This window comes from Oncorhynchus masou, chromosome 4, assembly GCF_036934945.1.
Source record: "Oncorhynchus masou masou isolate Uvic2021 chromosome 4, UVic_Omas_1.1, whole genome shotgun sequence".
NCBI lineage: Eukaryota > Metazoa > Chordata > Actinopteri > Salmoniformes > Salmonidae > Oncorhynchus > Oncorhynchus masou.
The window spans coordinates 16546434-16568905 of NC_088215.1; the positions used below are offsets into that span (position 1 = coordinate 16546434).

General features: G+C 44.6%; 1 protein-coding gene across 1 annotated transcript in view; it reads right to left on the reverse strand.

The window, feature by feature from the left end:
* Positions 1 to 22472, reverse strand: part of LOC135524708 (glutamate receptor ionotropic, NMDA 2B-like) — a 148797-nt gene that overhangs the window by 28930 nt on the left and 97395 nt on the right. The window contains 8 exon segments of the mRNA XM_064952480.1: positions 9327 to 9514; positions 11174 to 11334; positions 11556 to 11785; positions 13729 to 13854; positions 15216 to 15369; positions 16698 to 16866; positions 20779 to 20987; positions 21393 to 21507. Coding sequence (XP_064808552.1) covers positions 9327 to 9514; positions 11174 to 11334; positions 11556 to 11785; positions 13729 to 13854; positions 15216 to 15369; positions 16698 to 16866; positions 20779 to 20987; positions 21393 to 21507 — 1352 coding nt within the window.

Below are 22472 nucleotides of genomic sequence, written 5' to 3' on the forward strand. Positions count from 1 at the left end.
AACTGCGACCTGGCCAAGATGAAGCAAAGCAGTGCGACACAAACAACAATACAGAGTTACACATGGAATAAACAAACATACAATCAATAATACAGTAGAAAAAGTCTATATACAGTTTGTGCAAATGGCGTGAGGAGGTAAGGCAATAAATAGGCCATAGTGGCAAAGTAATTACAATTAAGCAAATTAACACTGGAGTGATAGATGTGCAGATGATGATGTGCAAGTAGAAATACTAGTGTGCAAAAGAGCAAAAAGTAAATGAAAACAATATGGGGATGAGGTAGCTAGTTGCATGGGCTATTTACAGATGGGCTGTGTACAGCTGCAGCGATCGGTAAGCTGCTCAGATAGCTGGTGCTTAAAGTTAGTGAGAGAGATATAAGTCTCCAAATTCAGGGATTTTTGCTATTCTTTCCAGTCATTGGCAGCAGAGAACTGGAAGGAAAGGCGACAAAAAGGAGGAGTTGGCTTTGGGGATGACCAGTGAGATATACCTGCTGGAACGCGTGCTCAGGGTGGGTGTTGTTATGGTGACCAGTGAGATATACCTCCTGGAGCGTGTGCTCAGGGTGGGTGTTGTTATGGTGACCAGTGAGCTGAGATAAGGCGGAGCTTTACCTAGCAAAGACGTATAGATGACCTGGAGCCAGTGGATCTGGCAACGAATATGTAGCGAGGGCCAGCCGACGAGAGCATACAGGTCGCAGTGTGTGTGGTATATGGGGCTTTGGTGACAAAACGGATGGACTGTGATAGACTGCATCCAATTTGCTGAGAAGAGTGTTGGAGGCTATTTTGTAAATTACATCGCCAAAGTCGAGTATCAGTAGGATAGTCAGTTTTACGAGGGTATGTTTGGCAGCGTGAGTGAAGGAGGCTTTGTTGCGAAATAGGGAGCCGATTCTAGGTGTAATTTTGGATTGGAGATGTTTAATATGAGTCTGGAAGGAGAGTTTACAGCCTAGCCAGACACCTAGGCATTTGTAGTTGTCCACATATTCTAAGTCAGAACCGTCCAGAGTAGTGATGCTAGTCGGGCGGGCGGGTGCGGGTAGCGATTGGTTGAAAAGCATTTTTTGAATTTGAAATGGTCAGTGATCTGTTTGTTAATAACTTGGCTTTCGAAGACTTTAGCAAGGCAGGGCATTATGGATATAGGTCTGTAACAGTTTGGGTCTAGAGTGTCACAACCTTTGAAGACGGGGATGACCGTGGCAGCTTTCCAATCTTTAGGAATCTCGGACAATACGAAAGACAGGTTGAACAGACTGGTAATAGGAGTTGCAACAATGGAGGTGGATAATTTTAGAAAGAGAGGGTCCAGATTATCTAGCCCAGCTGATTTGTAAAGGTCCAGGTTTTTCAGCTCTTTCAGAACATCTGCTATCTGGATTTGGGTGAAGGAGAAGCTGGGGATGCTTGGGCAAGTAGCTGTGGGGGCTGCGGAGCTGTTGGCCTGGGTTTGGGTAGCCAGGAGGAAAGCGTGTCCAGCCGTAGAGAAATGCTTATTGAAATTCTCGATTATCGTGGATTTATTGGTGGTGACAGTGTTTCCTTGCCTCAGTGCAATGGGCAGCTGGGAGGAGGTGCTCTTATTTTCCATGGACTTTAGAGTGTCCCAAAACTTTTGGGAGTTTTGGAGCAAATTTCAGTTTGAAAAAGCTTTCCTAACTGACTGTGTGTATTAGTTCCTGACTTCCCTGAAAAGTTGCTGGGACTATTCGATGCTAGTGCAGTCCACCACATGATGTTTTTGTGCTGGTCGAGGGCAGTCAGGTCTGGAGTGAACCAAGGGCTATATCTGTTCTTAGTTCTACATTTTTTGAAAGGGGCATGCTTATTCAAGATGGTGAGGCAATTACTTTTAAAGAACGACCAGGCATCCTCGACTGACGGGATGAGGTCAATATCCTTCCAGGATACCCGGGCCAGGTCGATTAGAAAGGCCTCCTCGCAGAAGTGTTTTAGGGAGCGTTTGACAGTGATGAGGGGTGGTCGTTTGACCACGGACCTATAGCGGATGCAGGCAATGAGGCAGTGATCGCTGAGATCCTGATTGAAAACAGCAGAGGTGTATTTGGAGGGCAAGTTGGTCAGGATAATATCTATGAGGGTGCCCATGTTTACGGATTTAGGGTTGTACCTGGTGTGTTCCTTGATAATTGGTGTGAGACTGTAGGACTGCCAGGGTGTTAAGCATATCCCAGTTTAGGCCACCTAACAGAACAAATTCTGACGATAGATGGGGGGCAATCAATTCACATATGGTGTCCAGGGCACAGCTGGTAGCTGAGGGGGGTCTATAACAGGAGGCAACAGTAAGAGACTTATTTCTGAAGAGATTCATTTTTAAAATTAGAAGCTCAAACTGTTTGGGCATAGACCTGGAAAGTATGACAGAACTTTGCAGACTATCTCTGCAGTAGATTGCAACTCCTCCCCCTTTGGCAGTTCTATCTTGATGGTAAATGTTGTAGTTGGGTATGGAAATCTCAGAATTTTTGGTGGCCTTCCTAAGCCAGGATTCAGACACGGCAAGAACATTAGGGTTGGTGGAGTGTGCTAAAGCAGTGAGTAAAACACATTTCTGATGTTAACATGCATGAAACCAAGGCTTGTACAGTTACAGAAGTCTATGAACAGCATTCTCACAGGGTTCCTGGGTGTGCAACACATGTCATGTTGTGTTATGTCCCCCCGAACCCATCCCTCATCACAGATAATCTTCATTAATCATTGATTATGCAAGTCGCTCGTTATCTGGTCTTGATGTGGGAAACAACAGCCTCATGGGACTTCTGCTAGTCCTTGGGGTTCGGGAGGAAGTACACACACAGTCATGTGATCGCCGGTCCCACCCTAAAATATGTCCCCATAGCCCCCCCTCCGTGCCCTGGAATTGGTGCTGAGGGGGAGAGGAGGGAGATTGGGGAGGACATGTCCGGTGAGATTTGTTTGATGTGAGCCCCCAGTCTGTATCTCACCAAAGGGGATTTCCCACTCCCCTAGTGCTTGTGTAACTAACAGTGTGCTAACTCACTCGCTGCCTGGACAGTAGCAGATTTTGCCTGCCTGGTTGTTAAGACTTCCTGTTAAAGTAGGCCACAGTGAAGGACGCGAAGAAAGCTCAGCAGGTTGTGTCAAGATGACTTTGAGCTCCTCAGATGTAGAACATGCATTCTTTGGGTTGACCTCAATACTCCTCCATCTACCCCTGCACATGACCTGGTTGAAATATATTTGCACAAGACTTGAGCTGTTCTTGTTTTCATTGGCCCTGTAGAATAGAATCAATGGAGAAGTCCTACAAGTGTCCTACTTAATAAAAGCTATTCACTTCTGTATGTGCTCCATGTACAGATGTAGGATCTTAATTTGATCACTCTCTTATGTTGCTGAGAATTTTCCTGTGATGCAGGAAATGCAAATGAGCTTATTGATTTACATAAATTCACTGAAAACCTGCACTAACACACGGTTATATTAACAGTATTGTATGTAGCCTACTTTTGTCCAGCTAATAACCTAACCACCGATCAAGCAACTTCATGGACTAAATGTTCAAATCCTGTTTCTGCAGGATTATTTTTGCTACAACAGTACTGGTCTAATTAAGATCCTACATCTGTATGTCCTAGACCTATAGTATACCCCCACCAGACCTCCACCCCACCAGACCTCCACCCCCACCAGACCTCCACCCCCACCAGACCTCCACCCCACCAGACCTCCACCCCCACCAGACCTTCACCCCAACCAGACCTCCACCCCCACCAGACCTCCACCCCACCAGACCTCCACCCCCACCAGACCTCCACAACCACCAGACCTTCACCCCACCAGACTTCCACCCCACCAGGCCTCCACCCCACTAGACCTCCACCCCCAACAGACCTCCACCCCACCAGACGTAAGCATGCCCACCTTTGATGCTAGCTGGGGTGAACAGGCAGTGGCTCGGGTGGTTGATGTCCTTAATGATCTTTATGGCTTTCCTGTGACATTGGGTGGTGTAGGTGTCATGGAGGGCAGGTAGTTAGCCCCCGGTGATGCGTTGTGCAGACCTCACTACCCTCTGGAGAGCCTTACGGTTGTGGGAGGAGCAGTTGCCATACCAGGCGGTGATACAGCCCGACAGGATGCTCTCGATTGTGCATCTGTTAAAAGCTTGTGAGTGCTTTTGGTGACAAGTCGAATTTCATCAGCCTCCTGAGGTTGAAGAGGCGCTGCTGCGCCTTCTTCACCACGCTGTCTGTGTGGGTGGACCAATTCAGTTTGTCCGTGATGTGTACGCCGAGGAAATTAAAACTCTCTACCCTCTCCACTACTGTCCAGTCGATTTGGATAGGGGGTGTTTCCTGAAGTCCACGATCATCTCCTTTGTTTTGTTGACATTGAGTGTGAGGTTATTTTCCTGACACCACACTCCGAGGGCCATCACCTCCTCCCTGTAGGCCGTCTCGTTGTTGTTGGTAATGAAGCCTACCACTGTAGTGTCGACTGCAAATGATTGCAGACGAAATGATTTAAATGATGATTGAGTTGGAGGCGTGCATGGCCACACAGTCGTGGGTGAACAGGGAGTACAGGAGAGGGCTCAGAATGCACCCTTGTGGGGACCCAGTGTTGAGGATCAGCAGGGTGGAGATGTTGTTACCTACCCTCACCACCTGGGGGCTGTCCGTCAGGAAGTCCAGTACCCAGTTGCACAGGGCGGGGTCGAGACCTAAGGTCTTGAGCTTGATGACGAGTTTGGAGGGTACTGTGGTGTTAAATGCTGAGCTGTAGTCGATGAACAGCATTCTCACATAGGTATTCCTCTTGTCCAGATGGGTTAGGGCCGTGTGCAGTGTGGTTGCAATTGTGTCGTCTGAGGACCTATTGGGGTGGTAAGCAAATTGGAGTGGGTCTAGCGCGTCAGGTAGGGTGGAGGTGATATGGTCCTTGACTAGTCTCTCAAAGCACTTCATGATGACGGAAGTGAGTGCTACGGGGCAGTAGTCGTTTAGCTCAGTTACCTTAGCTTTCTTGGGAACAGGAACAATGGTGGCCCTCTTGAAGCATGTGGGAACAGCAGACTGGGATAGGGATTGATTGAATATGTCCGTAAACACACCAGTCAGTTGGTCTGCGCATGCTCTGAGGGCGCGGCTGGGGATGCCGTCTGCGACTGCAGACTTGCGAGGGTTAACACGTTTAAATGTTATTACTCACGTCAGCTGCAGTGAAGGAGAGTCCACAGGTTTTGGTAGCGGGCCGTGTCAGTGGCACTGTATTGTCCTCAAAGCGAGCAAAGAAGTTGTTTAATCTGTCTGGGAGCAAGACCTCCTGGTACGCGACGGGGCTGGTTATCTTTTTGTAATCCGTGATTGACTGTAGACCCTGCCACATACCTCTTGTGTCTGAGCCGTTGAATTGCGACTCTACTTTGTCTCTATACTGACGCTTAGCTTGTTTGATTGCCTTGCGGAGGGAATAGCTACACTGTTTGTATTCGGTCATGTTTCCGGTCATCTTGCCCTGGTTAAAAGCAGTGGTTTGCGCTTTCAGTTTCGCGCGAATGCTGCCATCAATCCACGGTTTCTGGTTCGGGAATGTTTTAATAGTTGCTGTGGGTACGACATCACTAATGCACTTTCTAATGAACTCGCTCACCGAATCAGCGTATTCGTTAATGTTGTTGTTTGACGCAATGCGGAACATATCCCAATCCACGCGTTCGAAACAATCTTGAAGCGTGGATTCAGATAGGTCTGTTCAACGCTGGTCCGACCAGAGAGCGGGACCTTCCTGTTTTAGTTTCTGTCTATAGGCTGGAAGCAACAAAATGGAGTCATGGTCAGCTTTTCCGAAAGGAGGGTGGGGGAGGGCCTTATATGCATCGCGGAAGTTAGAATAACAATGATCCGAGGTTTTACCAGCCCTGGTAGCACAATCGATATGCTGATAGAATTTAGGGAGTCTTGTTTTCAGATTAGCCTTGTTAAAATCCCCAGCTACAATGAATGCAGCCTCAGGATATGTGGTTTCCAGTTTACATAGAATCAAATAAAGTTTGTTCAGGGCCATCGAAGTGTCTGCTTGGGGGGGAATATATGTGGCTGTGATTATAATCGAAGAGAATTCTCTTGGTAGATAATGCGGTCAACATTAGATTGTGAGGAATTCTAAGTCAGGTGAGCAGAAGGACTTGAGTTCCTGTATGTTGTTATGATCACACCACATCTCGTTAATCATAAGGCATACCCCCCCGCCCCTCTTCTTACCAGAAAGATGTTTGTTTCTGTCTGCGCGATGCGTGAAGAAACTAGCTGGCTGTACCGACTCCGATAGCAAGTCTTGAGTGAGCCATGTTTCCGTGAAGCAAAGAACGTTACAGTCTCTGATGTCTCTCTGGAATGCTACCATTGCTCGGATTTCATCAACCTTGTTGTCAAGAGACTGGACATTGGCGAGTAGTATGCTCAGGAGCGGTGCACGATGTGCCCGTCTCCGGAGCCTGACCAGAAGACCGCTTCGTCTGCCCCTTTTACGACGTCGTTGTATTGGATCGCCGGCTGGGATCTGATCCATTGTCCCGGGTGGTGGGCAAAACACAGGATCCGCTTCGGGAAAGTCGTATTCCTGGTCGTAAGGTCTGGTACATACTGTAGAGATGCATGCTACTGTGTGTGTAGCTCACTTTCAGTGGTGAATCCAAATCCCTAGCCTCTTGTATCAAGAGTCTTTCAACTGTCTGAAACAATCCGCACCATATCCCTCTTACACTGTAATGACCTCCCATACATTATAAAACTGGGACATTATGATAGAAAATGCCAAGTGCATTTGAGCCATTGTTGTGTGTGTGTGTGTGTGTGTGTGTGTGTGTGTGTGTGTGTGTGTGTGTGTGTGTGTGTGTGTGTGTGTGTGTGTGTGTGTGTGTGTGTGTGTGTGTGTGTACTGACCATGTCCATGTTTAAACACTGAGTGTACTAAACATTAAGAACACCTTACTAATATTGAGTCCCTTTTAACGCTCAGAGCAGCCTCAATTCGTCCACAGGGATGCTGGGCCATGTTGACTCCAATGTTTCCCACACTTGTGTCAAGTTGGCTGAATGTCATTTGGGTGCTGGACCATTCTTGATACACACAGTAAACTGTTGAGCATGAAAAACCCAGCAGCGTTGCAGTTCTTGACACACTCAAACCGGTGTCTTGCCCATTCATCCTCTGAATGGCACACATACACAATATACAGTGGGGCAAAAAAGTATTTAGTCAGCCACCAATTGTGCAAGTTCTCCCATTTAAAAAGATGAGAGGCCTGTAATTTTCATCATAGGTACACTTCAACTATGACAAATGAATCCAGATGAAAACAAATCCAGAAAATCACATTGTAGGATTTTAAATGATTTATTTGCAAATTATGGTGTGAAAATAAGCATTTGGTCAATAACAAAAGTTTATCTCAAAACTTTGTTATATACCCTTTGTTGGCAATGACAGAGGTCAAACGTTTTCGTTGCCCGGGCGGTGTGTTTGGGATCATTGTCATGCTGAAAGACCCAGCCATGTTTCATCTTCAATGCCCTTGCTGATGGAAGGAGGTTTTCACTCAAAATCTCATGATACACGGCCCCATTCATTCTTTCCTTTACACGGATCAGTCGTCCTGGTTCCTTTGCAGAAAAACAGTCCCAAAGCATGATGTTTCCACCCCCACGCTTCACAGTAGGTATGGTGTTCTTTGGATGCAACTCAGCATCCTTTGTCCTCCAAACATGACGAGTTGAGTTTTTACCAAAAAGTTATATTTTGGTTTTATTTGACCATATGACATTCTCCCAATCTTCTTCTGGATCATCCAAATGCTCTCTAGCAAACTTCAGATGGGCCTGGACATGTACGGGCTTAAGCAGGGGGACACGTCTGGCACCGCAGGATTTGAGTCCCTGGCGGCGTAGTGTGTTACTGATGGTAGGCTTTGTTACTTTGGTCCCAGCTCTCTGCAGGTCATTCACTAGGTCCCCCCGTGTGGTTCTGGTATTTTTGCTCACCGTTCTTGTGATCATTTTGACCCCACGGGGTGAGATCTTGCGTGGAGCCCCAGATCGAGGGAGATTATCAGTGGTCTTGTATGTCTTCCATTTCCTAATAATTGCTCCCACAGTTGATTACTTCAAACCAAGCTGCTTACCTATTGCAGATTCAGTCTTCCCAGCCTGGTGCAGGTCTACAATTTTGTTTCTGGTGTCCTTTGACAGCTCTTTGGGCTTGGCCATAGTGGAGTTTGGAGTGTGTCTGTTTGAGGTTGTGGACAGGTGTCTTTTATACTGATAACAAGTTCAAACAGATGCCATTAATACAGGTAACAAGTGGAGGACAGAGGAGCCTCTTGAAGAAGAATTTACAGGTCTGTGAGAGCCAGAAATCTTGCTTGTTTGTAGGTGACCAAATACTTATTTTCCACCATAATTTGCAAATAAATTCATTAAAAAAAAATGTATGGATTTTTTTTCAAATTTTGTCTGTCATAGTTGAAGTGTACCTATGATGAAAATTACAGGCCTCTCTCATCTTTTTAAGTGGGAGAACTTGCACAATTGGTGGCTGACTAAATACTTTTTTGCCCCACTGTATGTCTCAATTGTCTTAAGGCTTAAAAATCCTTCTTTAACCTGACCCTTCATCTACACTGCCTGAAGTGGATTTAACAAGTGACATCAATAAGAGATCTTAGCTTTCACCTGGATTCACCGGGTCAGTCTATGTCATGGAAAGAGCAGGTGTTCCTAATGTTTTGTACACTCAGTGTATGGAACGTTTCTCTGAAGGCGGTGAGGTGATCATCCAGGTATCTTGTCAAGACCACTCAGTGTTTCTACTATACATACCATGGACCATAGAGTCTAGATAGAATACGTTGAGGGGTACTATATATAATATGTCTAGGCCAATGGAACTCAGCAGTGTAAGTAAGACTGTGGTATCCAGCATCCTGTGTTCCAATCCTGGGATTCAACAATGCAAGTGGGAGATGAACTACAAACCAGAAGGAAGCTGGTTTCAGATCCCATGTATCATCTCCTGCCGTTGTGCACTTGAGCAAGGCACTTGCTGCTAAATGTGTAGCTGCAGGGGTGCTGCTTTGTGGTTGGCTGAAGCTGTGCTCCTATCCAAAATGTGTGTGTTGTGTGTTTGTGTGTTGTCTTGGGAAGTGGGAGGGGAGGAGGGAGCAGATGAAGAATTTCTGTCTCTGCAGATGGACTAATAAATGACTATTCAATATGCTACTCTACTGTCAGACTATGATCGCATGTCAGCTGAATGTTTACCATCGCCGAACAGCATGAGGATGGCCAGGTCCACTGCTCTCTTCCAGCCAGAGTCCTTCTGGATGGCGATGCCGTAACCGGTGGTGGCGAACACCTTCCCGCTGCCGATGGTCACCAGTTTACAGCCCTCGTCCCTCCCGGCCATGTAGTTCAACACAGCAGCATCGTAGATGAAGGCATCCAATTTACTGAGCAGGAGTAGGGAGGGAGATAGTGGAGGATAGTTAGTGGTCAGTACTAGTCAGGCAAAGTGTTAGTAATTGTAGATATTGGTTATTTTCAGGGTTAGGAGTTTTTTCCTGATCGTAAGACTGAACCAGTAAAACTCCAGGCCCTGGTTATAGCCTGTACATGGGCCTGGAGTTTTCCTGGTGAGGTCGCATGGTCTGGAAAAAACTGCAGGGCCTAGTAATGAGAGATATACTGAACAAAAATATAAACGCAACATGCAACAAGTTACAGTTCATATGAGGAAATCAGCAAATTAAAATAAATGAATTAGTCCCTAATCTATGGATTTCACATGACTGGGAATACAGATATGCATCTGTTGGTCACAGATATAAAATAAAGAAAATGGGCCTCACAATGGGCCTCAGGATCTCGTCACGATATTTCTGTGCATTCAAATTGCCATTGATAAAATGCAACTGTGTTCATTGTCCATACCATGTTCCCACCGCAACCATGGGGCACTCTGTTCACAATGTGGACATCAGCAAACTGCTCGCCCACATAACGTCATACACAGGGTCTGCCGTTGTGAGGCCAGTTGGATGTACTGCCAAATTCTCGAAAACGTCGTTGGAAGCGGCTTATTGTAGAGAAATGAACATTTAATTATCTGTCAACCGCTCTGGTGGACATTCCTGCAGCTGGCATGCCAACTGCACGCTCCCTCGAAACTTGAAACATCTGTGCAATTGTGTTGTGTGACAAAACTGCAGATTTCAGAGTGGCTTTTTATTGTGCCCAGCACAAGATGCACCTGTGTAATGATCATGCTGTTTAATCAGCTTCTCTATATGCCACATTTGTCAGGTGGATGGATTATCTTGGCAAAGGAGAAATGCTCACCAACAGGGATGTAAACAAATTTGTGCACAAAATTTGAGAGAAATAAGCTTTTTGTGCATATGGAACATCTCTGGGATCTTTTATTTCAGCTCATGAAACATGGGACCAGCAATTTACATGTTAGGTTTATACTAAGTAAGTGACCTATGACAGGTTTAGGTGACAAACCCACAACTCATCAACTCCCCATGGCTACAGCATGTTAGTGATACACACCCCTGCAGACAAACCATTTTACAATACCAATGGCTAGCTAGCAGTTCAACCAGCTCCCTCCCAACCAAGCCAAAAGAAGAGAAACCCACAGATGGCTATATGAAGCTCTAGTGTTCTAACCTGCACTCTGCATTCTTAATTCTTGGAAAGGAAGAAGGGAGGAGACCATCACATCAGATCAGCTCTCAGCCTCCACCAACCACCACCAGGCTGTTGCTTACTCATATTCTGAACTAAGGAGCAGTGGCAGGCAGCAGCAAGCAACAGCAGCAGCTCTGCTAGCTTCCCACCCACCCTCACTCCCTCCCTCCCCTCCATCCATCCCTCTCTCCTCTCTCTCACCCGTTCTCTCTACATCCCTCCCTCTCCCTGGCCCTCCCTCCCTCCCCTCCCCTCCATCCATCCCTCTCTCCTCTCTCTCACCCATTCTCCCTCCATCCCTCCCTCTCCCTGACCCTCCCCTCCCCCTCCCTCCCTCTCTCTTTCCTCTCCCTAACCCTCCACCCATCCTCCCCTCTTCTCCCTCCCTCTTTCCCTCCCTCTCCTTCTCTCACCCTCCCTTGAGGCTTGCCAGGGCCTCGTTCACGTTCTTCTGGTGGAAGCTGGTCATATACTGGTGCATCTCCGGGTAATTGTTGCGGATGTTCCGTTCCGTGCTTCCATTGGGCACCGTTCCGAAACGGAATGGCGGGGAGAAGGCGTTGGGTTTTTGGAACTGTGGAGAGGGGGTGGGGGTTCCGGGAAGAGAAGAGAGAAAGAGAGAAAATAGCAGGGGTTGGTGTGGTGAGCTGGACAAGGCATCGGGTTCCATCAAATGCTCCTAATACATTATGCTTCTGGACTGACCGGAAATTAATCTGCTTGGAAAACATATGCAACGCTGGGCACATGCAGGAAGGTGAAGGCACATACACACACACACACACACACACACACCTTATTGTCGCTGAGGCCCGACACCTGATCCACATACTCCTCCTGGATCATGAAGGCAGCCAGGTTGGCAGTGTAGGAGGCCAGGAAGATGACAGCGAAGAAGGCCCACACCGACACCATGATCTTACTGGTGGTGCCTTTAGGGTTCTGGACGGGAACAGAGTTGTTGAAAACCAGGCCCCACAGCAGCCAGATGGCCTTGCCGATGGTGAAGGAGGGGCCACCGGGCTCTGGGGGAAGAAAAGAGGGATGTGGAGAAGATGTCAATAGAGAGGGAGAGAAAGAAGGGAGTTGATTGGTTTGGTGGCTATGCTCCCAATTAAAAAAGCACTTCATTTAATAGTCCTGATGTTGGCTTTTTGTTATGAGGCCATTGATCTGAGGTAGGTTATGTTATAAGTGAAAGCAACATGGTGGACATTTGTCCTTCTGCCTGCCAATGATCATGAACAAAAGGAGAGGAGAGAAATCCTGTTGGGAAGTATTGGGACGTAAAGCCAGTTGGCTCCTGCTATACCAGGCTCCACTGTAGCAGAATCAGAACTGACGCCCTGGCTGTCTGCATCCACATCCATAGGGTGCTTGGAGAGAGGGACAGAGAGGGAGAGAGAGGGACAGAGAGAGACAGATAGGGACAGAGAGGGAGAGAGAGAGAGAGAGAGAGAGAGAGAGAGGGGGGGGCAGAGAGGGACAGAGAGGGAGAGAGAGAGAGAGAGTGAAGGATGGAGAGAGAGAAGGAGGGAGAGAGAGAGAGGGAGAGAGAGAGTGTGGAGGTGGGAGTGAGAGAAGGGTAGAGATGGAGAGGGACAAAGAGAAAGTGCAAGAGATAGCGAGAGAAGGAGGGTGAAGGTGGGGGTGGATGGGTGTCCAAAAGGCTACAATTATGCTACAGCTGCAGCAACAAGCAATACAATACAACACGGTGTGTGCGTGTGCGTGTGTGTTTGTGTGTGCATGTGCGCTTAACACGGCTTACATAACCTGTATTGGAAGTCATTAACTCATGATACCGTGGGCGCGTAAACAGCAGAGGAACCAACATCTCTCTCTCTATCGCTCTCTCCCTCTCTGTTTTCTACAGTGGTTTCAGTGAATTGTAGTGCATTATACAGCAGCAACAGACAGTGTAGATAACCCACCATTACCCTGCCCTGCCTGGCTCATCACTACACACTTATCCCCCTGTCACCAATATAAAGCAACAACCCAAAAAGCAGGGTGGATATAAAACTCCTATGATGTTATCTTGAGTGGGCTGGAGTGGTGGAATGTGAATGCATTCCTCTGCATTGTATATGGAGCCAGAGAGGGTGTGAAGAAGAGAAGTGCCATGTAAAATAGAATCCTGCTGCTGCTGTGGAAACGGAACCGTTGATTTTGTGTTTTGGGGGTGTTGGGAACATGATTCAATTCTGTGGGTAGTGTCATAAACATTCTGTCACAACTTTTGTTTTTCTGTGTTCGTTTTCAACACAATGGACCTGTGGAAAATGTTTAACGGAATGGTAATGGTGGTGGCTGATGTGAAGAGTAACCTTCCCTATGACCTGAAGACCTGCGTTAGCTCCCCAAGCCAATGCCTAGCCTTTAGCTCGGCGGGTTAACACAATCTTGTGTCGTACAGGAGACCCAGGATCAAACCCCAATCGGTGTATTGGGAAACAACATGATGTCTTTAGGTACAGGGAGACTTGTTGCTAGTGCTTAATGATGCCCAAGGCATTCTGTTATTGTGCAATGATGATGATGTTAGATAGGTTTTCATTTTAATCTACAGCTCCATCTAAGAACAGCTATTATTGTATTGTTCGTCCTGATGACTAGATGGCTGTGTCCTGATGACTAGATGCTGTGTCCCAAATGGCACCCAATTCCCTATATAGTGCACTACTTTTGACCTTTGAGCCCTGGAAAAGTGCATTACATAGGGAAGTGGGTGCCATTTGGGGCACACCCTATATGTGTTTCATTTAAAGAGTGTGGCTGGAGTGACTGAGGTGTCCTCCTTATATTGAGTGGAAATGTTTCAATGTGTTTCATTTCCTAACCTTGGCTGCCTGCTGCCTGGCTGGTGATAGAGGGGAAGAGAAAGGTGTTCAATTGACAAGTTCTCTCTCTCGCTCTTTCTCTGTGTTTGTTTGCGTTTGCGTGTGTGTGCGAGTGTCCGTCTCACCTCGTCCGTCTGCCAGGCAGCGGTTGTAGCCGACCGGGCTGAAGTACTCAAACACAAACACAGCAATCGCCGACACGAGCAGCAGCATCACAAACATCATCACCCACACGTCCGCACTGAACGGCTCTGAGAGAAGAAGATAGAGAGGGAGAGAGGGAGAGGGAGAGGGAGAGGGAGAGGGAGAGGGAGAGGGAGAGGGAGAGGGAGAGGGAGAGGGAGAGAAATAAAGAGAGAGAGAGAGAGAGAGAGAGAGAGAGGAAGGAAGGAAGAAAGGAAGGAAGGAAGGAAGGAAGGAAGGAAGGAAGGAAGGAAGGAAGGAAGGAAGGAAGGAAGGAAGGAAGGAAGGAAGGAAGGGAGAGGAGGAGAGGGGGAGAGGGGGAGAGGGGGAGAGGGGGAGGGAGACAGACGAAGGCTGGTAAATTAAACAAATTCATCAATGACCAAGTAGGTAATGGTATTTCTGTGTGTGTGAGCGTGTGCTTATTTACAATGTCTGTGTGTGTGTGTGTGTGTGTGTGTGTGTGTGTGTGTGTGTGTGTGTGTGTGTGTGTGTGTGTGTGTGTGTGTGTGTGTGTGTGTGTGTGCGTATTTATCATGTCTGTGTCTGTGTGTGTGTGTGTGCTTATTTACCATGTCTGTGTGTGTGTCTGTGTCTGTGTGTGTGTGTGTGTGTGTGTGTGTGTCTGTGTCTGTGTCTGTGTCTGTGTGTGTGTGTGTGTGTATGTGTGTGTGTGTGTGTGTGTGTGTGTGTGTGTGTGTGTGTGTGTGTGTTTGTGTCTGTGTCTGTGTCTTATTTACGCCCTGACCTTAAAGATCCTTTTTATGTCTCTATTTGGTTTGGTCAGGGGGTGATTTGGGGTATTCTATGTTCTATTATTTGTATTTCTATAGCCCTTTTTCCACCTGTCTTTGTGGGAAGTTGACTTTGTTTAGGGCACAAAGCTTTTTGCTTCACGGTTGGTTTTGTAGTGTTTATTGTTTTGTTTGGCGTCTTTTCTAATAAAAAGAAAATGTACGCTCACCACACTGCGCCTTGGTCCTCTTCTTTCAACGGCCGTGACACAGAATGTGTATTTTTATCATGTGTTCCCATTTAATTAGCTAGAAAATAAATAATTAAACCAATTTGTGTAATACTGCATCATAAGTAAGGCTCGGGATTTTGCAGATGTAAGGAGGTTACGACTGTTCAGAATGTTGATATAATACAAGGTTCTGATTAATAAGTTGACTGTTTATAGATGTGATAGGTAAAGACCTTTTAGAGTTTAATTCAGGAGATGGTAACTATTTAAAGAACTGCTCTCGTGGTGCCCCAGATCCTAATGAGTTAATTGTTACATGAATAATTTAATTGGGTAACAATTAAACATAGTTAGCTAATTAGATAAATATCAGTCTTCAGAATAATGTTAAAGTCAAGTCACGACATATGGATGTGAAGCATCTCCATCAACACCAGGTGCCAGTGGTACTCTGATTCTCACCAAGGAAGGCGGAGGGGGAGACAGTGCCGTTGCTACGGGAGACCAGGACACTGATCCCCGTCTCGATGAAGGGCACGGAGAAGTCAATGACCTCAGACCTCTCCGCGTTGATGGTGAGCGACCCCACGGCCATGTGGGCTTTCTTCTGCTCCACCTGAGTCAATGAGAGAGACAGGGTCAACTGGAGGTCATTTTGGATCTGATACAAAACAGGACCGAGAGAAACAGCGAAGGAGCAGGAAACTGGGTTACTACTTTATACTATAACTGTAGATTACTGTATATCAATGAGAGGTCACCTTTTCCCTTCACATACACTGACATTTCAGATCTGATACGAAACGTGACTGCGAAAAATAAGGAAGGAGAAGAGAACTAGGTTACTACACTGTAGAGTGAAGTACTACTACAGCTGGAAATAGCTCTGTTCTTGCCATGAACCTTTCCCTCCCCTGCTCTCTCCCCTATATCCTAATCCCTCCCTCCACGCACTCACTCTCGTCCCCCCTCTGAGTCTCTACAGGTATATTTAGCTGTTAATACCTGAGGCCTTGGGCAGTGTATAAAAGTGGGCCACAACAGGCTGTGTTAACAGGGTAAACACATAGCAGAGTGAGCATGAATTCTTCCCTCCTCTCTCCCTCCTCCTCCTGATGTTTTTCATTCGTTTGTGGCCATTTCTCTCCCTCATTTATCTTTGGCTCCCTCCTGCTCTCCTATCTAAATGAAATCATTAGCCGCGTACTTAGATGATGAGCACATGCATGCCTGTGCATTTGCATAAGCCGGTTGTGCCTACGTTGACACGTCTCCCTGTCGTTTTACTACAGAATCCAGTCAAAGGCTTTATAATGCCAGAGGAATCCATTCCTTAGCATCTCTGTCCCTGATATACACACACAACATTGATCAGTTGTCAGGCAAGGCTACACGTTTCTTCGTCCCACCCGCGGTCGTTTAACTTGGACATCCTTTCATAGAGGATGCAGTACAGTGCTGTATCTAACACGTGCTATGTGATTTAATATGGGAATTAATGCCGGCGAGGTAGGGGCTTTCCCCGAGGCTCTTCCCACTGCTAACTCTCCCTCTCTGAGTCTGATGAAGAGCCTCCTCTCCTCTTCTCTCCCAGACTTGAAATGAGCGGATCAAAGCCCCCCGCAGGCTAGGATATAGAGGCAGTCAAATCAGACCTGCTGGGTTCAAATAGTATTCATCTTCTGTCAAATTACGTTGTGCTGCACTCAATCGAGCTTGTCTGGCGCGATAGAAACAATAGAATAGTCCCACACGTGCAAACCCCGCCCTCCTAGTACTTCAGGCAGGCTCAATTAAACAGTCAAAGTATTTGAACACATTTCAAATACTAATCGAACCCAGATCTGGAAATAAGGAGATAAGAGTCAGAATGCCAAAAGAGAAAAAAAGAAGAAGAAAAAAGGGCCAAAGAGAGTCAGTGAGAAAGAAAGGACAAACTCCCACCTCCCCGACCATTCCATTCCAGGTGCCGTTGATCTTCTTGCCGTGCTTTCCGTTGGTGACCAGGTAGAGGTCATAGGTGAACTTGACCTGCTTTGCGATCTTCTTCAGGATGTCGATGCAGAATCCTTTACAGCAGCGCTTGGTGTACTGGCCAGGTACTGTCTGGTTGCTGAGAGAGAGATTTTTTGAAATGTATTTTCCCTTTTGTACTTAAACTATTTTGCACATAGTTACAACACTGCATATAGACATAATATGACATTTGAAATGTCTTCATTATTTTTTAACTTTTGTGAGTGTAATGTGTACTGTTATTGTTTTTATTGTTTATTTCACTTTTGTTTATTATCTATTTTAGTTGCTTTGGAAATGTAAACATATGTTTCCCACAAAAAAGACCCTTAAATTGAAAATTGAAATTGAAACAGAAGGAAAAAAAACAGAAGGAGGAGGATAAGAGAGAGGGGGAGGGAGAGAGAGAACGACAGCGAAAGAGAGATAGAGTGAGACACAGAGAGAGAAATAGGAGGATAAGAGAGAGAGGAAGGGAGAGAGAGAACGACAGAGAAAGAGAGATAGAGTGAGAGAAAGAGAAAGAGAGATAGAGTGAGACAAAGAGAGAGAAATAGAAGGATAAGAGTGAGAGGAAGAGAAAGAGAAAGAGAGGAAAGATAAGAAAGGGAGAGAGAAAAAAAAATGATAATGGGGCACAGGAAGAAATCAATGACCAGGTGGGTCAAAGGGCAAAAATAATTGGGGCCAATCAAAGAGAGGTAGAAGAGAGGGGGGACAGGTACAGGATGATCTAAAGAGAGGGGGGACAGGTACAGGATGATCAAAAGAGAGGGGGGGCAGGTACAGGATGATCAGAAGAGAGTGGGGACAGGTACAAGATGATCAGAAGAGAGGGGGACAGGTACAGGATGATCAGAAGAGAGGGGGACAGGTACAGGATGATCAGAAGAGAGGGGGACAGGTACAGGATGATCAGAAGAGAGGGGGACAGGTACAGGATGATCAGAAGAGAGGGGGACAGGTACAGGATGATCAGAAGAGAGGGGGACAGGTACAGGATGATCAGAAGAGAGGGGGACAGGTACAGGATGATCAGAAGACGTGGGGACAGGTACAGCATGTTCAGAAGAGAGGGGGAGAAACAATAAATAAACAGTGATGGTGAGGTTGACAGGAGAGGTGAGAAGAGGATGCAATATCAATAATAAAAGGAGGAAAGGGCAAGGAATGAGAGGCAGGAGCTCCAGGGAATTTAGAAAGGCCAGCAGAGAGAGAAAAAAGGAGAGAGAGAAAAGGAGTGAGAGAAAAAGGAGGGCAATGAGGAGAATCCATTATGGGAGGGCAAGGTGAAGTGGAGAAACTGAAGAAGGGTAAGTGAAGCGTGACATTGTGGACGAGAAAAGTAAAATAGTCCAGATATAGGAAGAGGGAGGGAAGGGATGGGGGTAAAATAGTCCAGATATAGGAAGAGGGAGGGAAGGGATGGGGGTTATCAGAAGACAAATAGATTGAGAGAGGATGAGAGGATGAAATGGAGAGATAGATGAAATGACCAAAACACATGACAGGGAAAGAAGTATAACATGATAGAAAAGTATGGGCATGGAAATGGGAGGGGGACAGAGAGATATGGACAGCGGAGAAAAAGAAATACAAGACAGACAGGACATCCAGCATGTTATATATAGAGTAAACATAACAAAGGTTATCGTACCCTTAATTCATTCATTAAGGTATACCCTTAGTATAATTTCAGCTATCTGTTATGTGAATAAAAACAATAAATTACAGAAGCTGATTAAGTTGAGTCACAGGTATTATGATGCTTAAGGGCTTATTAACCTAATGTAGCAGGCGTAAAATAAACACCTGAGTTGGGTCGATGGATGACCGGAAGCATCAGGTTCAGGCTTTGCCTCTTTTCTGCTTTTCCCCTAAAACCAGATGCTTCCATTTTATAGATGCCATGAAGGTCCGAAACATTTTCTGCCCTAAAAGTAGAATTTGAGCTCTGTTTTTAATCCAGATATTGGTCTGTTTTTAATAGAGATATTGCTCTGTTTTTATTAGAGATGTGGCTCAGTTTTTAATAGAGATATTGCTCTCTTATTATTAGAGATATTGGTCTGTTTTTAATAGAGATAATGGTCTGTTTTTAATAGAGATGTTGGACTGTCTTAATAGAGATATTGCCGTTTTTAATAGAGATATTGGTATGTTTTAATAGAGATACTGCTCTGTTTTTATTAGAGATATTGCTTTGTTTTTAATAGAGATATTAGATTGTTTTAATAGAGATATTGCTGTTTTAATAGAGATATTGCTCCGTTTTTATTTGAGATATTGCTCTGTTTTTATTAGAGACAGTGCTCTGTTTTTAATAGAGATATTGGTCTGTTTTTATTAGAGATATTGCTCTGTTTCTAATAGAGAAATTGGACTGTTTTAATAGAGATATTGCTGTTTTTAATGGAGATATTGCTCTGTTTTTATTAGAGACATTGCTCTGTTTTTATTAGCGATATTGCTCTGTTTTAATAGAGATATTGGTCTGTTTTTAATAGAGATATTGCCGTTTTTAATAGAGATATTGGTCCGTTTTAATAGAGATACTGCTCTGTTTTTATTAGAGATATTGCTTTGTTTTTAATAGAGATATTAGATTGTTTTAATAGAGATATTGCTGTTTTAATAGAGATATTGCTCCGTTTTTATTTGAGATATTGCTCTGTTTTTATTTGAGATATTGCTCTGTTTTAATAGAGATATTGGTCTGTTTTTAATTGAGATATTGGTCTGTTTTTATTAGAGATATTGCTCTGTTTTTAATAGAGATGTTGCTCTGTTTTTATTAGAGACAGTGCTCTGTTTTTAATAGAGATATTGTTCTGTTTTTAATAGAGATATTTCTCTGTTTTTAATAGAGATATTGGACTGTTTTAATAGAGATATTGCTCTGTGTTTAATAGAGATATTGGTATGTTTTAATAGAGATATTGCTCTGTGTTTAATAGAGATATTGGTCTGTTTTTATTAGAGATATTGCTCTGTTTTTAATAGAGATATTGGTCTGTTTTTATTATAGATATTGCTCTGTTTTTAATAGAGATATTGGACTGTTTTAATAGAGATATTGCTGTTTTTAATGAAGATATTGCTCTGTTTTTATTAGAGACATTGCTCTGTTTTTATTAGCGATATTGCTCTGTTTTAATAGAGATATTGGTCTGTTTTTAATAGAGATATTGCCATTTTTAATAGAGATATTGGTCTGTTATAATAGAGATATTGGTCTGTTTTTTATAGAGATATTGGTCTGTTTTTATCAGAGATATGGCTCTGTTTTTAATAGAGATATTGGTCTGTTTTAATAGAGATAATGGTCTGTTTTTAATAGAGATATTGGTCTGTTTTATTAGAGATATTGCTCTGTTTTTAATCCAGATATTGGACTGTTTTAATAGAGATATTGGTCTGTTTTAATAGAGACATTGGTCTGTTTTTATCAGAGATGTGGCTCTGTTTTTAATAGAGATATTGGTCTGTTTTTATTAGAGATTTTGCTCTGTTTTTAATCCAGATATTGGACTGTTTTAATAGAGATATTGGTCTGTTTTAATTGAGATATTGGTCTGTTTTAATTGAGATATTGGTCTACGGTTCTCATAGGATTTTGAGCTACAGGTATGACACCCTAAACATTGACGTCTATATTCAATAGTGATCACAGGAGGCTGCTGAGGGGAGGACGGCTCATAATAATGCCTGGAATGAAGTGAATGGAATGGAACCAAACACATGGTTTCCATGTGTTTGAAACCATTGCATTGATTCCGTTCCAGCCATGACTATGAGCCCGTTCTCCCCAATTAAGGTGCCACCGGCCACCTGTGATAGTGATATAGGCCTATAGTTTTAACAGTATTTTGAGTTGTTTCATGAAGGAGGTAATAGTATAAAAGGTGGTAGTTGAATTTGGCATCAGCACTCAAGATACGATCAATAGGAGAGAGGGAATACAGTATAGGGTTGTGTATTTGGTTAAGGTGGATCATAGTTGTCTTACAGTATTTTAAGCTGTTTCCTGCACGGCACGGTGTTCCTCATGCAGGTGCCACTGAGGGGGTCCACGTCCTCCACGATGACAAAGGGAGCCTCCTCCAGCGTCACGATGGACAAGTGGTCGTCCTCCCGGGCCTCCCCATCGGAGAACAGCTCGAACCTGGGCCACACGTGGTACTTCATGGACAGGGAGCTGTTCTCCCATTTACCCACCTGGGGATGGGAGGAGGGAAGAGAGAGGGGAGGGAAGAGAGAGAGGAGGGAGAAGAGAGAGGACGGACAAATGATTGGGTGGTGTGCATAATCATTAATAATCAGCGACAAATAAAACACAAATAAAGAGAGAGAAAGAGAGAGGAGGACGAGAAAGAGAAAGAAGAAAGAGAAAGAAAGAGAGAGAAAGAGAGAGAAGGAGGAAGAGAAAGAGAAATAAACAGAGCGAGAGAAAGAGAAAGAGAAAGAAAGAGAAAAGAGAAAAGAGAATGAGGAAGAAAGAGAGAGGGAGGGAGAGAGGAAGAAAAAGATAGAGAGAAATCAAAGAAAGAAACCAGAGAAAGGGAGAGAATGAGAGAGAGAGAGACTTAGAAAGAGAAGGAGAGGAAGACAAGAGATACTCACCTTGTCCCAGCGCCTCTGCTTGTCTAGCAGGGTGATGACCAGTTTGGGATGCATCTGGTATCCATCCTCACTGAACGACAGGTTACGTCCCTCGAACGTCACGTTCATCAGATACCTGCGAGGAAACAATGTTACTATAGTTATTACGCCATTACAACATGGGTTAAAGAATGTTTTTGTGTGAGTTCAGCTTTAAGACAATGACTTGACTGACTGCTGTAAGAGTAACTGGATGTAAAGTGTTGCCCACTAAACACTCTAATATACTGTATGACACATTGAGGTTTCACACTACAGTAACATTAATACATTTGACTAAAATCAGAAGGTGCTCTTATACAGGGGCGACTTACAATAACACGGATTGCCTTTGACATTTTAAGTAGAAACTGTGCGTCATTATTGAATTTTAAAAGGCTGTTCTATTAAATGAAGTGCCCTTTTAATATAGACCACAAGGAGAAATCAATAGATGGAAGATTGAGCGTTTTGACACGTCCCTCCGTGCCCCGCCTGTGACTGTTTAACACATTTCTTAACATTAGTATTTATTTCACGTGATCAGTGATTCATTTACGTCGGGGCCTTTACGCACGTTGAAACTAAACGAAATTCTAAAGAAACATGAATCATCTAATAGTCAAATCATATAATGAAAGCAGGTGAGCTGGTTCTACCCTTTTTGACAATTTTCTGGTGTTTTGTGTTGGAAAACTGAGCGGGTTGAGCATGAACCTGTCAACCCTGTTACCCATAGATAAACAGGCTAGAAATGTTTTAACACTTTCTATTATTTTTGTGAAGCTTGCGTTCAGTTGCCACTCCCCGATGCACATAACAAGCTTCCATTCCCCCTGTCACAAGGGGATTTATGGCTGATTTCAAATGAAATTGTCAACCCTGTTACGGTCATTTTTATTTTTTTGAACATGTGCCTCTTTATGTTAAAATGATGTGAAATCAAGCGTTTTTGGGGGACTAAGTTAAACTTCTCAAAAGGCAACGAATTGGTGGAATGACCCAACCGCATATTTCCGGTTCTAAATCAACTGCAAACCTTAATGTACACAGTGGAAATGA